Source organism: Neovison vison, chromosome 9, assembly GCF_020171115.1.
Source record: "Neovison vison isolate M4711 chromosome 9, ASM_NN_V1, whole genome shotgun sequence".
Classification (NCBI taxonomy): Eukaryota; Metazoa; Chordata; class Mammalia; order Carnivora; family Mustelidae; genus Neogale; species Neogale vison.
The window spans coordinates 50,877,433-50,894,605 of NC_058099.1; the positions used below are offsets into that span (position 1 = coordinate 50,877,433).

General features: G+C 39.6%; 1 protein-coding gene across 3 annotated transcripts in view; it reads right to left on the bottom strand.

Annotated features, from left to right (window-relative positions):
• Positions 1-17,173, bottom strand: part of SH3GL2 (SH3 domain containing GRB2 like 2, endophilin A1) — a 212,444-nt gene that overhangs the window by 33,532 nt on the left and 161,739 nt on the right. For all 3 annotated transcript variants that reach the window (XM_044265609.1, XM_044265610.1, XM_044265611.1), the window contains exons 2-3: positions 11,804-11,872; positions 1,737-1,809 (exon numbers count right to left, since the gene is read on the bottom strand). In XM_044265609.1, coding sequence (XP_044121544.1) covers positions 1,737-1,809; positions 11,804-11,872 — 142 coding nt within the window. The remainder of the gene's footprint in view (positions 1-1,736; positions 1,810-11,803; positions 11,873-17,173) is intronic.

Sequence of the window (17,173 nt, forward strand, 5' to 3'; positions counted from 1 at the left end):
CTGCAGCTATCTACAACAGAGTTCCATTATACTCAAGAACACTGATGGTTTCCACTAAGGATGTGTTTTATGATGGATTTTTAGTCGCTTTTCCATAATTATGAATTGTTCAACTATGCGTTATTTTTCCAATCACAAAAAATGGTTATTTTCAGAGTTGAGACGGTGTACATAATTAGCACCACCCTAAAAATGCATTAGTGCTCAATAAATGGTCTATTTTCCCTCCTTACTCTATAATTATCTTCACCCTACAACGATGAGTTACCAGCACAATACATATATAAATCCCAGGAGATCAGAGAGCACTTCAAAATTCTATGCAAAAATGAAAATACAAAATTTTTGCCCTTATTCAATGATTTCTTATGGTGAGACAGGGTGAGCATCTCTCTTCAGACCCTGACCTATCACAGTTGTGATAGGAATACTAAGAAATAAATGACCACCTAAGAGATCCTTGCATCTCTGTGGAATGAATATAAAGGTCATGAATGTGGCTCTGATAAAAATTAGGAACTTCATCTTTTGTATTCTTTGTCTGATTTGCTAATCATTTGGTTCACAATCAGCTACACTCCTAGTTCCTATACCTTACTATACTTACTTCTGTATTTTCTTCCTTACGTAATCCCATCTCTTATGTATTTTAAAAAGAATAAAAATCAAGAATGTTATTCCTATAAAGTTTGCTCATCTTCAAACAGCAGCTGTGCTCTCACAGGTAAATAACGGTTGGTTGAGAGCTCGGCCAGCAGCAGGAGGCAGTAGAGAACTAGTCAATACTTCCGATTTCACTCGTTCCTCTTACCCCACACCTTCTCCTTTTCTCATCTCTTGCCACTCGTGCTCTGTGTCCAACACACTGGGGCTAACACAGTGTCTAGACCACCCTCCCCAGAAACACCAAAGACACTAGACTCCCAACCTGAAACTCCCAAAGAGCCTAGTCCTAAAAGTGAGCAGTTTTCTAAATACTCATACTTCTCACGTAAATACGTTCAGCCTTGCCTCAAGGCTGTCTTCCATCCTTTTTATACTCTGCATTAGGAACTGATGTCAGGAAGAGGAGTGGGAAGGTCGATGACATAGACCATTCTGCTTTGTTATACCTTGTGTCTACAGACACTGCTCAGTTCTGCCTGGTTCTCCTTTCAAGGGGTAGATCCATTATCTCTATTACAACTTCCCTCTCTGGGAGCATAGCAAGTTAGCGGGAACAAACGTTAACCAGCCATATACTCAGAGAGGCATTGGAATTAAGAACAACTCTCCAAAATCTCTAGTGATGCTGTATGAACAGAAACCCTTTGTATTTCACAAGAACTTCCTACTCTTTCACGCCTTCTGGAAATTACTAGATCTTATCTTAAAATATCCCAATTCTTTCTTACCATCCCTTGAAAATTTAAGTTTGATGGCTAACAGCTTGCAGCTACCCTGACATGATGTGCCACCCAAGATGTCCGTGCTATGCTATTTGTTAAATACACTAGGGTCAGACAAAATATCCCAGAATGCTCCAGTTACTTCAAAGTCAGCCTTAAGAGATTCTCCCTCCTTTTCTGTCCTTTTCTGTCCCTGAAATCTACCACCAAAGGTGCTATACAGGAAAGTCACTGAAGCTCCAGAAAGGAGGGATGAGGAAGGAGAAGCACACCAAACCTAAATGTCGATCGAAGAGAAACTACAAGTTACCTGGAGGGACATCCTGAAAGCATAAAGCAATCCCTTACCTGGATTGGGTTGAAGGTATTCAATTGTTTTGGTCATTATTTCCATCACAGCCCTGCTGGTGACATCCACCTTCTGAAATGAGAAAAGAGATGTTCTAAGTGACAAGAACTATTAGCTGTAGCACCCACGTTTTGCTTGAATAACAACCACAGGTACTAAAACAGAGTGGGGGGTGGGGGCAGGGAGGAGCTGGAGAGGCTCAGGAAGGAAGAATCGCTTCACATTCAGCTAGGCTCCATCAAGGGTGGAAACCCTAGTTACTGAAAGAGGAACCAGGAATTTCCTAAAATCTGTTTCAAAATATACTATCTTCAGGCAAAATAAGGGGGAAATAAGGCGGAGATAGCTTCCTCTTGCCCTATGGGTCTGAGGTGGTCTCTGAAAGTGGTTCATTTTAACTTCACCCAACCTCCCCCCACACACACACACACATACAATCGTGCAAATCAAGAGGTTCAAATCTCCATGTTCACTTTAAGAATACCCTGGAAACTGTCCAAGCCATAGAAGGTACACATACCCAAAAGCCACCAAAATTATGTCACTTTATAGAATTAATATGCGCTATCCCATTGTTACCAGATGGGAGATATGTTACTGGAGATGGCAGATGTGCCCAGGCCAAACAGTAGGGCCGGACACAGGTCCCAAGCCCAATAAGATACTGAATTTTCACTGTAAGTGCTTAAAAATGCAGGAGTATCACTGAACTCAAGGTTCTTGATGTAGATACTCTAGTCATTGAGCACGTCCATGTGAGCAAGACCCCTAAGGTGAATCCCAAGTTTAAAGAGCTCATAGATTAAGCCCTACATAAGCTCACTCTGCTTCCCTGAGATGATTCTTGCTGAAAAGAACTGTTCCCAAACCAGGAGAGGAGGCTGCATGTACACATGTGTGCACACACACACACACCTCAAGTAAAAACCAAAGGAATAAAAACATATGGCCCATGAATACATTTAGCATAAAATAAACACAAGTAGAACTTTAAAAGAGAAAGAAAAAGAAAAAAGAACATGGAGATCATGAATCATATTTTGCCCCAGAGGCATTTATGGGTTGTCTGCAGTGGGCCAGGCATGGTGGCAGGTTTCAGGGACAGAAAAAAAGAAATACGCAACATCAACTCTGTTTATGGATGGTAAGTTTTAACTTCTCAGAATATCCTAAGTATATAAAATTCTTAAGCAAATGCTTCTCTCTTTTTTTTTTTAAGATTTTATTTATTTATTTGACAGACAGAGATCACAAGTAGGCAGAGGGGCAGGCAGAGAGAGAGGAGGAAGCAGGCTCCCCGCTGAGCAGAGCGCTAGATGCGGGGTTCAATCCTAGGACCCTGAGATCATCACCTGAGCCAAAGGCAGAGGCTTTAACCCACTGAGCCACCCAGGCACCCCTTAAACAAACACTTCTAATCAATCTTTAAACTTTTGGTTAATTCCAAGTAAAAATCTCAATCCTCAAGTCCATCTCTGCAAAATTTTGAACAGTCAGCATTTGTTCAGCAGGCCAACATTCCCTCTCTCTTTCGGGCCCTCCTCCCTAATGGAGAGTCTGTAATAGCCCACTCTATGTTCTCTAATAAAATCCTTTCCATATCCACATGTGTGGCCCACTCACTCACTCCACTTGACAGGGTATCTAACTAATAAAAACAAATACATCCTCCTGTGATGGGATATATGATATAGATATGAGTAAAAAAAATCACTGATGGTAGAATTCTAGCTCTCAAGTCCATGGGGGCTTCATTGTTTTGTTTTAACTGGAGTTCAAGGGCTCTTCCTCAATTCGAAGAAATTTTTCAGAAACGTACTGCACCTACATACAAAATCAGCCTTTTATGGATGGGATAAGTGTCTTTCATAATTAGAAACAAAACCAAATTCCAACAGCATATTTTATTGTTCAGTTTGGTTTTTCAATACTTAATGATATCCCATTTCATGGCAGTCATATTTTTGTGTAAGGAGTTTCTTCTTACTGCAATTAACAGAAGAAACCACTTTTCTAGTGTGGTCATCATGGTATAAAATTACCTTAAGTAGCACTCCTATTCAAGAGGTGCCAGCCTCCATAAGAACCCTGTATCAGGTCCTTCTGGTTGACCTGAGTTTGTGGAAGGCCTTAGATTTAAGCATGTACCAAGTCATGTTTAGTACAGAAGTGAACAAGGGTTCCCTGGAGTTGTGTAGTACAGGACTTGTGTGGCCATAAGTGGAGGTACTGGGAGTATTAGCAGAATACCAACCATGCATTACACACTCATGGAAGTCATGGAAGTGAATAAAAGGTTGTTTGCACAACAAACATGCTGAAAGTCCACGTTACATGCATGAGAGGAGGGAAACGTAGATCTCCTTAAGACTATATGATAGGGATGAAGGAACTGGAGGTCAAATGTGTATCCAACAGTCCTGTGTGGCTGTGATGGGAAGAAACCATCCCAAAGTTCAAGGTTTCTAAGAGAATGAGCCAGAGGAGGAACTTAACTGTCCACTGGCCCTGTGATATTCCAAAGTCATCTGCTTCTAGGCTGTTAACTAATTTCTAACTTTCTCCCACTCCAGCCCTCCATAAAATTTACTTCCACCACCACCATAAAGTGTTTTCTGTTTGTCAAAAGTCATTCTAATGGGCTTTAAATATCTGAACTCATTTAATCATCAGAAACCCTGTAAAATAGATATACAGAGGTTAAGCAACTCACCTGATTCTGACTACAGTGTCTGTGTTCTTAACTATTACCCTATAACTTCTTGAAAGCATAAGCTCCTCATAGAAAGATGGGCAAAAAGGACACCTCCCAAATGAAGACAGAGTCCAAGTTAGAGCTTCAAGGCTCTTTGTGACATCTTCCGGATGGGGCTGGGGATCTGGCAGTGGCTAACAACACAGGACCAGGGCGAAAACACGTCCCATCCCATCTTCTGGGTATTTTTTCTTGAAGTCCTCAAAATCTGTAAAAAGTTTATCCACAAGGACTATTCTACTCTGGGTATTTTGGGCCTCCACAAAAAGGAGACTCCCACATTGAGTTGTTTGACCACATGCCCTCAGGTACACAGACTTCTCTACAGAGGCTGGGTTCTACAAACATGTATTTGGAGTGGTCCACAGAGGGGTCAGCAGGGAAGAAATGAAAAATGGTTCTCATTTGGCGCATGGAACCCCCTCTCCCTTCTGGGCTCCTTAAAGAGAGAGCTCAACTACTTGGACTCTATTAATACAAGCCACTAGTTTGGCTAAAGCCAGTGGTCTCAGGGAGGGCACTGAGACAACAGAGATGCCAATATTAGAGCATGAAGTCTGTTTCCCAGGTGGGATTCAATCTTCAAAGGGAAGTAGGAATAAAAGCTAACCATTGTCTCCTGTGGTCTGACCAAAATCTTCCAGGAAGGAGCCCATACCACCCTTAGATCTTTAGAGACTTTGTGTCCAAAGAAGCAGACTCCTTTGACAGTTTTAGTTACCTAAGCTAGACATCACCATAAAACCAGCTCTAGCCAAACCTTTCTGATCAGAGTGTTAAATAAAATTCGCTTGAAATCCACTTCTGAGAACAGCTTCATCCAATATAATCATTTGTGTATTGTGTTATCAAGACGTACCTCAAACAGGGAACAGCCGATTAGCAAATTCATCCATAGGAGTCTTGCTCTTGATTTTACAGCAACAGATAGCACTTGATAAAGAACATAATAGAGACCACCCAGTGTTACATCTAATCCAAAGCCTTCATGTTTTGGATGTGCAAGTTCGAACCTAGAGAAGGCAAATGAACTGTCTGGTGTCACACATCCACTATGGCAATGAGGGGAAGAAAAGTAGTTCAAAGGCCGTGGGTCAGAGGTTTTCTAAGAAAGACCACTGAAGGAACTCAACAGTCCAAGGGCCAACTGCAGGTGGGAGGCTGACCAGATTCTAACTTCTCTCCATCTCTGTCCTTGGTAATAATGTTAGGAGTCTTTGTGCTAAACTATACTGTGTCAGTCATGGACAGGCTGAGGGCTATTATCCTATGAGTACCCTGAGTGTGCCTCATTAGGTACTTGTCAGGAAGCTATTTATATTCTTCAACTGGCAATGTCCAAGCACATATTATCTTATTAATAGGTCTGATATAATTAATATGAACAAAGATTTCCACCTAAATAATTTATCCTAACTTGCAAGAGTCATTCCCATTTAAGAACAGCAGTTAGGCTCTGAACTTAGAACATTCAGCTCATGATTTCCTCAATTCCCAAATTTTCCCATTACTTGAAAATAAATTTTGATGCATCCTAAATCCCAACTCCCATTTCTGTGAGCTGCTGAGACGCCATTTCTGTAACTAGCCTTGTCTGGACAGGTGTAGGGTGCCACTGGCAAAGGCTGTTTAGAGGCGAAACTGTAAATATATATAAAAATAGGTATGTTTTCAGGACATAAAAATTCAATGTAAGTTTTTGTTTTGTTTTGTTTTTCTGAAGGTAAAAGCATAGACATATCTCATTCTTGTCTTTTTTTTCAGTTTTCCCAACACCAGGATTTTAGCAACTGTCATACTTTGGAGTCAGCAGGTTCTTCCTCCACTCTCCAGTCTTGTGATCTGAACTTTGAGTAGAGAGAAAAGTAGCCCTCTTAACCCGGTCTACTCCCTAGACCATTTTTCCTCAAGAACTGGGGCCATTAGGCCAAATCTGGGCCACTAGTTGTTTTTATATTTTAAAAATAGTTGGAAAAATTCAAATTAAAACTCCTATTTCATTGCACATTGTAATTACAGGAGACTCAAATTTCTGTGTCTTCTGGAACTGGAACACAGTGATGCTCCTTCCTTTCAGGTCATCAGTAGTTGCTGTTCCTCTTCAGCAGGAGTGAGAAGTTACAGCAGAGGCCCTCTGACCCTCAAAGCCTGCTATGCTTTCAGAAAGTCTGCCAACCCCTTGCTATGGCTTTATTTTTTACCAATGTGTGTCACACTGAACCTGTGGATGCTGGTCATTTCACCAGCTGCTTCAGCCTCTAGAGACAAGACACAAGAGAACCCAAGGGCACTGGAATGGATAGAATGGAGTTTTTGTTCTGAGACATCTGAATATTATCTTTTCCATGAGTGGAAAAGTAGTCATTGCATCCTGAACCCAGGTGACAACACACATGAAGTACACAGCATTCTTTGTGGGGCCCCAAGAGGATTAAAGGTAGGACTTTCTACCAGCATATACCTCATCATCCTAGATCCTGTCACAGGGACGCAGTAGCAGAGTTTAAGAAAAAAATAGGTGTCTGAAAATGGAGGACAGTTTTTGGGTTTGGTGGTGAATAATAAATAGATGAATTAAACATCCACTGGGACATGGGGTAACTCATAGTCTCACAAAAATAAATGTTAATGTGTCCTATGAAACACTAAAATCTTTTCAAATTTTTCATTTTTCCATAACTGAAGAAAATGAACCTATTAAAAATGTACACACATCCACTTGAAGTAATGAGAACCCTGAATGAGACACCTAATTAAGCAAGTCACAGAGACATAGTGAAACAGCTCCCTGGGAAAGTTTGTCTGGCAGTAAGATATACACTGGCCCCATAAGGATGTTTTAATAGTTCCCTACTGACTTGGAAGAATTAATGTACCTGTTCCCAAATTGCTCTGTGTATAGCAGTTATTTGGTATTCAGAAAGCCTGATTAATAGTGTGTTGAAAAATAAAAATAAACAAGGCATTAGGCCGAAATTCCCCCAGTGTATTTTTTTTTTTTTTTTGCTAATCTTCTTAGGCATTACCTTTAATAAATATTAGCATGGAAGTGTATTGTAAACACATCACTGAGAGGAAACTTGACTTCCCCTGAATTTCAGGATTAGTAGAAAGGTGTCTTTAAAGCTCATCTTGTCTGGGGCTCTCACTCATCTTACAAGTCTATGCCAGTGAGTGAGGGTCTTAGTACAGTCAATCCCACCTTCTGTTTCACCACCTAATCCATGAAGACATGTACGGGCATGCCAGACACCCACAGGTGCACTCAGATAGGAGGTACTCTGAGCCTGCTGGCTGGGACTTTATACCTTTCTCCTTTACTTGAGATAAACCACCAGAATTCAACGAAGTGGTATTATTAAAAATGTGATATTATTAGTAACAAATTATTTGCCACAAAACTCAAAAAAGATGATGACTGATGTGTCTCACGCCACTGTTACACTGTGGTTTTAGCCACTGTTTAAACATGGGCAGTGATAGGGAATTCAGTTATAGCTATAGCTTTTTTTAAAAGCAGCTCTGACAGTCAAAAGTTCTTTCTTACACTGAGTCTAACTCTCTGTCTCTAGAGTTTCACTCATTAATTCTATTTTTACCACTTGGAGCTGGATAGAAAGATGCACCCAATGACCAATTAAATGTATGAAGATAATGACCATGGACATTCTCCTATCAGCATTTTCCCCACAGCCCACTCAGCAAATAACCCACTCTTCCTCACTCTCATATGGAATGGCATTCTTCCCACTATTACCCAACATCTTGCACGCATATCTTAAAACTTGAGCTTACCCTTCAGAAGAAATCTATTCTCACTGAAATGGTACCTAGCCACATTTCCAACCCTAGGACCTCTTCTGGCTTCAAAAAAAGGGATTTCCCAGGACACTTTTCAGGCTGCAAAAAGAGGTACTATACCCCATGGTTTGGACTTCTGTATTACCCACACATGCAGAGGGAAAAGAATATTGCAGGGTTTAGCTCAGATATCTTCTTCCCTAGAAAGCTTCCACCTGTCTTTCTTCCATGAAATCAATCTGTCTTTCATGGAAATCCTCCACAGGGCATCAAGCACCATGTCCTGTAAGCCACATGATTTATGTGCCCATTTCTCCCATCAAAACTGGAAACCCCTTGAAAGCAGGCCCTGTGACTTATCTTCATATTCCTGCTACCCAGCATAACAATTTGCACATGGAGGACACATTTACAGATATCCCACGTGAATGAATACGATCACACACACATGCGCATGGCCACACACACATACAGAACTGCAGCAAAAGATGGAAATTTGAGGAGTTAGGGATCCCTCAAATTCTAGAACTTCCTCCTGACAAAAAATCTGTAGTTTCTCGATAAACCTTACACAATATCTACACCACAGTAAAAATTTAGTCTGTACTTAACAAATCTTGTAAGCAACAGATACCATTTAAAACTAACATAAAAAATTCTATGCAAGGCACTTAAGAGGAGGAAAGAAATGGCTAGGGGCAGGGCTCCTGCAGAGACAACATAGCTGCAGGATTCTACCCAGTCAGCTCTGGGAGCTGTGAGGGCTAAAAGACACATGTGGGATTTTACTGCATCTCTGCAGGAGAGGCACTGGGGTGGCTGATTAGAGAAACAACCTCTAGGAATACCCAATTCTTTCTCCCAGTAGTGCTGCTTGACGCAAACCTCTAATTTACTTCATTTTGTTGTCTAATTGCACCTCTAAGAACACAACTGAACAAAAAGGTCTCTCTACACCAAATGCTTGATGATCAGAAAACCGACTGTGGATAGGTGATTCTTTTGTAGGCTTGGGAACACTGAGATAAAATGTTTTTGTGAGTAATCAACAAATTAACAGGACAGAAAAGATTTTGGATTCCAAATCCAAGACACAGCCTTTCCAATTACTACAAAAATCTTAACCTTTAATGTAGATTCAGCATGGGTAGGGACTGTAAAATTTGCACAGAGGCACAGATAAGACAAAAAAGATGTGTATACTGAAATGAAATAAAAGAATCTCCATACTGTTCTGAAATGTAAATCTCTCAATTTACTATGTATAAACCCAAATACAAAACTGTAGGTGTGTTCCTTAATCAGCAGAAGTTTGGCTTTTTTTTAAATTCCAAGAAGTTATTTTTTGAAACAAAAACTCCAGAAGTCAATTATTTTCTAGGAAACAGGAGAAATAAATCTTAGAGGAATACTTTTGGATCTTAACCTGAAGTAAAACATTTAAAAGATCCTCCTTCAATTAGTTTGCAAGACTGTCATGGATTCAAAGGTTTAATTAGTTGCTCAGTGATAAATTCTACTCTATTCTTCTAATTTTCTCTTCTTTTTAGTTTCCTCTAAAAAATGGAAAATTTGGGACATCTGGGTGGCTCAGTCATTAAGTGTCTGCCTTTGGTTCAGGTCAGGATCCCAGGGTCCTGGGATCGAACCTGCATTGGGCTCCCTGCTTAGTGGGAAGCCTGCTTCTCGCTCTCCCATTCCCCCTGTTTGTGTTTCCTCTCTCACTGTGTCTTTCTCTGTCAAATAAATAAATAAAATCTTTTTTAAAAAATGGAAAAACTCTCTTCACTTAGTCAGTGAGCTACCTACCTTATTATCTGTAGTCCTGGCAGATGTTGAAAGCTGAACTCAAATTCTGACTTCTTGTTCTAAATTCCTAAATGCCTGACTAATCTGTCATTAACAACATGGCAGTGGGGAGGCGTGCTATAAATTCCTTCCTTAGGGAAGAGGGAGGATTCAAAGGCTAAGGGGATCAAGAAATAATGGGTGGAGACAGAGGTTAGTGCAAATTAGCAGACCCACAAGCTGCTCCTTATGAGGCATGAGGAATTCAAATATTACAGGGAGCGGAGGAAGCAAGTCACTCTAGGCAAGTGAGTCAGGGTCTGATCTCAGATGCTACAGAAGATGGATGGGTAAAATACCATTTCCAGAACTATGAAGAGCAGAGGCTACTAGCTTTGGTTAAAGATCAGGTGGTACTTAGAACTGTCCAGAGATGAGAAATAAGGAGCAATGCAGACTTCAATAACCCCAATGGGGGCAAACAGCTGTCAGGCATTAGGTGTAAGAAGCTGGCTTCCCAGACTTTTGGCTGGACTCTTGTATTAAATCTCCTCTTTCATGGGTACCTATGCTCTCAGGAAGGTCCAAGTCAAGAACTTAGCCTGGATGGTGGCGCCTGGGTGGCTCAGTGGGTTAAGCCTCTGCCTTCAGCTCGGGTCATGATCCCAGGGTCCTGGGATCGAGACCTGCATCAGGCTCTCTGCTCGGCAGGGAGCCTGCTTCCTTTCCTCTCTCTCACTCTGCCTGCCTGTCTTCCTAACTTGTGACCTCTGTCTGTCAAATAAATAAAGAAAATCTTAAAAAAAAAAAAAAAAAAAAAAAAAAAAACTTAGCCCGGATGACCAATTAGGTAAAAACTACACAGCCTCATTTCACAAGACCCTCGTCCCTTGGTGACTCCCCCGCCCCCAGGAACCCAAATGTGACCTGTTCTTTCTTGCTGTTTCTTCTACCAGAAACATATGAGTCTCTAGTAACTCTTACTCACCCTCCACATCATCATTGGAATAGCAGGAAGGCTTTCTATAACCACCCTGTGTGAGTGTGCTTCCTCTGTTTCAAGCTTCTCTAGCACCATATTGTTACACACTAGCCACACTGGTCAGCATTTGCCCAAAGTTGCCTTCCCCTCTAGGCTATGAACTTGAGGGAGTCAGGAACATTGTTTATCAGTTCACTACTGTATCCTACATTCTTGGCTTATAGGAGGCACAAAACAAGAATTTGTTGAATTCATCAATGAACTCCAAAGTGGGGGAAAAAAAACCTGAAAAAGACAAGGCACAAAGTACTTAGGAATTCTCTTTGTTTGGCTCTTCACACAAACATCTGAACATTGCCCAATCATTCCCCAAGCCAGGCAATGATTAAGACTCTCCCCAGACACTTGGGACACTATCCCCTGCCTTCCCTGATTTCCTTCCCACCTCACCCCCGATTCAAACACAACTTCATGTTATCCCTGTTTGGGAAAGTAATGATAAAATCCACCAGGAAATTATGTTACGATATATCTCCTTTGCAGAGGCTTTGTTCTCAGGGTAGTGCAAAGGGAAGACTGGATACTTTGCATCTTCTCTTTAAAAATAGACACTAAAAGGAGAGTACCTTTTAAAATAACAAAACGCATTTTCAGGTCCCAGAGGAGAGCAGTTTCCCCTTCCCCTCTCAGTAGGTTAGACAACTACACATCAAAGGGAGCTCTGAGTGGTGAAAACTTACCCGCTCCATTTCTTTGAAGTCATCATCTAGCTTGGTTCCTTCAGCTCCTCCGACCTTCTCACTCACTTTCTAAAAAAAAAAACAAAAACAAAAAGGGGAATAATAAAGTTTCTTTTTAAAATTTGGTTAGAAGTTTCAAGCCCTTTCAGAAACATCATCTAATATAATCTCACAACCATTTTCTGACACAGGCGGGCAGTTCCATTTTCATGGGAGGAAACTGTGACTCAGGTTTAGACAACCTGCCAAAGACCGAGCACTCAGTAGGTATTGAAGCAAGAGTTTGAACTTATTTCTTCTGTTTTCAACCCCAATGGTCTTTATTATGTGCATCATTATATAACTACCTAATCAATAATAGTTTCCTTTTGAAAGTTCTGAAGGACAACAGCATCATACAATTATTATTTCCCTCTGATGAGGGATCTGAAGGTATGAAATTGTTAATTTTTCAATCTATTTCTCAATCGGCTATTGAACAGATAATCACAAGCATCCATCCAGCTAGTAAGAAAAAAATCGGCCCAGCTGATCCTCAGATAAAAGGACTTGATTAGCAATCTTACAAAGCATCCTGTAGCTGTCCATATCCTTATAAACACGAGATAAACCATATGGAAAGAAGTTGAGGGTATTTCTTTGCTACCCAATCAATTCCCATTATGATCCATTTTATATTCATCAATTCACATATGCAAATGATCATTTTCCACATGTAGAATTTATGTTCATTAAAAAGTTAAATGTCCTATTCTATTCTGAAATAAAGATTTAAAATAGATCTAATAAAAATGTATGAATCGATCACAAGAAAAATACCTCAGTTTCATCAAAGGCAGGAATATTAAATGCTAATGACATGAGATCTTCTCTTAAAAATACACTAATTATAAAGGTAGTTAGATGCTTTTCACTAAGATGTCACAGTATTAAAGTTATCACACACATATTGAAGTATGATTTTTCATTTCCTTCAATAACCACTGGATTGAAGGACTCTGCAGGGAAGGCTCCCACCAAGTCCAGAGCTGCAGCAATCTCAGTAACAAAATGGGTCATCCCAGTAAGTTTATTCCATCTCCTTCTAAAGGAGGCCTTGGGGACATGTCTCTGTCTCCTGGCAATGGGAGCTCTGATATTCTCTTGTTGGGGGCTTTCATGTATTCCTTACCCTTCCTCACTCTCTCCACTCCTGCTTTCTGCCATCAGGAAAAACTTCAAAGGAGACCACTATTGGAAAAACTGAGAGTATGAATTCTATCATCACTTTGGCCCTGTACACCAGATGCCACCCTTTTCACCCCAGCAGCGGTAACAGAGGAAATGTGCTGTGATGAAAGACCACAGCAGAGATAGACTCCTCTACTCTTTGCCAGATGCACAGAGTGGTTATGAAATCTAAATAGTATAGTATAAGAACCCATGCTTGAACCCATGAGATAAGCAGTAAATCCTAGTTCCCTTCTCTTACCAATAGAGTATATACATGCTTATAGTATTCCCAGTTTCCCTATCATTTCTCTTTTTTTAACTGTTGTGTCAAATCTTGAGAAGAATCTAGCAATTTTCATTAATATAATAAAACCTTGGGTACATAAAGGTCAATTATTAAAAGTGTAACACTAATAAAAACAGTATTAACATCTTTCATTTGTATAGCTGACAGGTTTTTACTTGAAATTTATCATTTAATATCTGTATCACAAGAACTATGTAGAGCACTTATTATTCCCAAGTTGCAGATGTGAAAACTGAGGGTTGCAAAAGTTAAACTGCTTGTCCAAGTTAGTGACATTTAAGATGACAAGTTAGGATGAGGCGGAACGAAGACCTGGATGCAGTTTTTCCAAGCTAAACCCTAGGCTACTCTGCAGCTCTAGGCTAGGTGCAGGGGAGAGGGGAGCTGTCCGTGGTGCTGGCCTTCTCTGCCTGAAGTTTCCTTAGAGTCTCTGCCTTAACCCTTCATCCTTCACATCAGCCCTCTCACTTAACCTGTGTCCTGAATGATGCTAGTTATCAACTATTTCAGCAGTCTGTACAGTTTCACGATTTGCCTGGCATCAGTAGCACCTACTGTAAAGCCTGACTATAATATGGAACAGAAGTCAGCTTCTTTGTCTATTTCTTAAAGATTTTTACCAAACCAGAAATGAGGGTAAGGAAGGCCCTAGAATTCAATTTAGAATCTCCTAGTGGGATCCAAGTGCCAGTGATTTGACCTGCATATTTGGGATTAAGTTATAGAAAACCAGAAACAGAAGGAGCCTTATAGGTTATTAATATCAACTTCTGCTATCACCAAACAAATTTTTATGTGATTTTTACAGATTCAATGCCTTTCATTTTGCTCAGCTAATGACAGTTCCAGCTCATATTTCAGCCTCTTTTGTGTCATATCATTCTTGAAATACATGGTTTTCATTTAAATTTGGACTGGGAAATGCTAACGTAGTGAGTCTTACAAAATCAAGAAATATTTACTACACAACTTCCAATCAACTGTCTCTCAGTTCTACCTGACTATCTCCAATGTCAGGGAACCCACTATTTCCCAAAATCCCATTTTGGTAAAAAAATAGACCCTCCTATGATCTATGAAGGAGACATTTAATTTTTATTTACAAAATTATCACCAAAAATAGATGAGTAATGTTTCCATTTATAGTAATATTAGAGAATCCTGGTAACCTTGCGTTAACTACATTTTTATCATTTCTGGGGAATAAAATGTGGTCCTCATCAAAAGCACAAAGTCTGTACCACACTTTCAATCCCAAATTATTCAACTGGGAATGATTTTAATTTCCCCCCTTTTTGCACTTAAAAACAGGATAACATCACAATAGCTGGCTCACTATATCAAACAGAACACCAAATGGAATCACAATGGCCATTAGTAATTCAGAAGTAGCCTATAACTCACACCAAGGTCAATATATTAGTCTACTGGCTTTACATATTTGGTTTAAGTTATTTAGTATGGGTGGGTAGATTGTGGGGGAGGTTAAAAAAAAGAGAAAGTCTGAGAGATAATAGGCTCTTTCTCTATTCTACAAGACTTGACCTTTGAGCTGCTCTGAGAGAAAAAGTTCACCAAACATATTAATGAGGCTAACAGTCAGATACTGGTACTGATCTTATTGGTTGGTTGATATAAAAATTTCTTATCTAATTAGATTCTTGGGAAAAAAACAATATTCAAAATGACATCAACATTGTTCTTGGGACTATTATTTTTTCAGGTCATAAAAGATCTAAATATATCAAGACATTGAATTAAACAGTGGGCTACATAACACTGACTCATTCCTTAGGAGTACAGCAAATATTTTTCCCTCCTGATTTTTTAATGTCATTACTAAAACTTCTATCTTTTTTTGAATAAGGGTCAAGATGAAGAATATAGGCTCCCCGATTCTTTCTGGCCAAAAATGAGTTTTGTTTTCCTTACTTAATACCAATTATTTAAGAATAGGGGCGCCTGGGTGGCTCAGTGGGTTAAGCCACTGCCTTCAGCTCAGGTCATGATCCCGGGGTCCTGGGATCGAGTCCCACATGGGGCTCTCTGCTCAGCGGGGGCCCTGCTTCCCTCTCTCTCTCTCTGCCTGCCTCTCTGTCTACTTGTGATCTCTGTCTGTCAAATAAACAAAATCTTTAAAAAAAAAAAAAAAAGAATAGTTTTGCCCTACTATTTTCCAATGAGATAGTTCCTAAAACCAAGATTTCATAGTATTGAATATTTTCAGATGCTGTTTAATATACTTTGGCTAATATGCTTGCCACATGGGAAAATGGTCACCTATATATTTTTAATTGATCACCTATTTACATGAACATCAGCAAAAGTTATTTGAATTACATGAAACAGTAAAAATAAGCCAATATTCTCCCTTTACCACCCAAACTGAAACAAAAAATTCAAAATCTCAAAAAACAACTCTGATTGTACACACTTAACTGTACTGATTGTACACACTTAACACAATAGTGAGAGCTTTTGCTTCTAATTGTATCTACTATTATACTCTACATATACTCTGTATTCCAATCAAACCAACAATTTCTCCTTCTTCTATCTTACTCTTCATTATATTCTTCACACAGGTACTTGGTTAAGATTTGTGGAACTGAGCAATGTCCTTTTGTAAATATTAATGTTAGGTTGATGAAAGAAAACACAAAGTGGGGCAAATAAGACTGATCACCTCACTGTAGGAATATCTTTCAAAAGGAGCAAATTTCCAAAAAAGAAAAAAAAAGACAATCAAATCACGTTTTAAATTAAAATTCTTAATTCTGAGTCTGTAGGAGCATTGTCTCATGCTGTTTTTCTCCATACACCAAATAAGAAAAACGTCAAAAGGAACCAGTAACAAAAGACAGCTTAAATAAATGACCACTGTTCACAGCCCAGAGAATGCTGCACTGCTTTCCAAAAATGACTCATCCTCCTCCGCATTAACTGGCATCTCTGGGAAAAAGACACTACCTCCTCTAGTTCCAGCTCTGATTTTTCCCTGCATTGCATTTCATTTACTGAACAGTGGAGACCAAACTACCATGTTTCCGACTGCCTTTACAGAGGTCTCCTTGAAAATCACATCAGTGAAACTGAGTAGACTTGCTATGAAATTCATTCATGCAAAGTGGTTTACCTCCTACTTCTCTGTTTTTTGTTTAGCTCTGTCTCTTATTATACATTATACAAAGTTAGGTTTCTTTACCATCCACCAAATTGTGCTGGTGTTTATTCCCACTGTCTTATACTTGGACCTTTTTCCTTTTTCTATTTTTTCACTCCTACTGATTATCTAACATGCTTACCCAGACCTCACCTTCTAGATCATCCTGACTGATCCCCCCAGCTGGAAGTTATTAGACTTCATTTGAATTCTTAGTGCATCATCTGTTGGATTACCTGGAGCTAGCCACTTCATGAATAAAATTGCTGAGATCTTTGCTTCTCCGAATTTTAAGATGCTAAAGGCAGGAATCATATCTCATACGTCTTTGTTTAAAAATGTCTAAGGCTGTAGTACCTAACAAAGTAGACATTCAATTATCAGTCAAAAAATGATTTCAATGAATTATTCTAAGGCCAAAAATCATACATAAATTAAAGGAAGACCCTTAACTATGTGTTAGCACTTGTTTTGTATCTCCTTTCCCAGAGTTTAATTTTTCCTCTAAAGTGTAATACTTTTTGCTCTATCAGTAACAGGCAAAAATTTAGAAAATTCAATGAGCTATGATGTATATTTTATTTATAGCCAAGGTTAAAGAAATTTCTCTTTCGGGACGCCTGGGTGGCTCAGTTGGTTGGACGACTGCCTTCGGCTCAGGGCGTGATCCTGGAGTCCCGGGATCGAG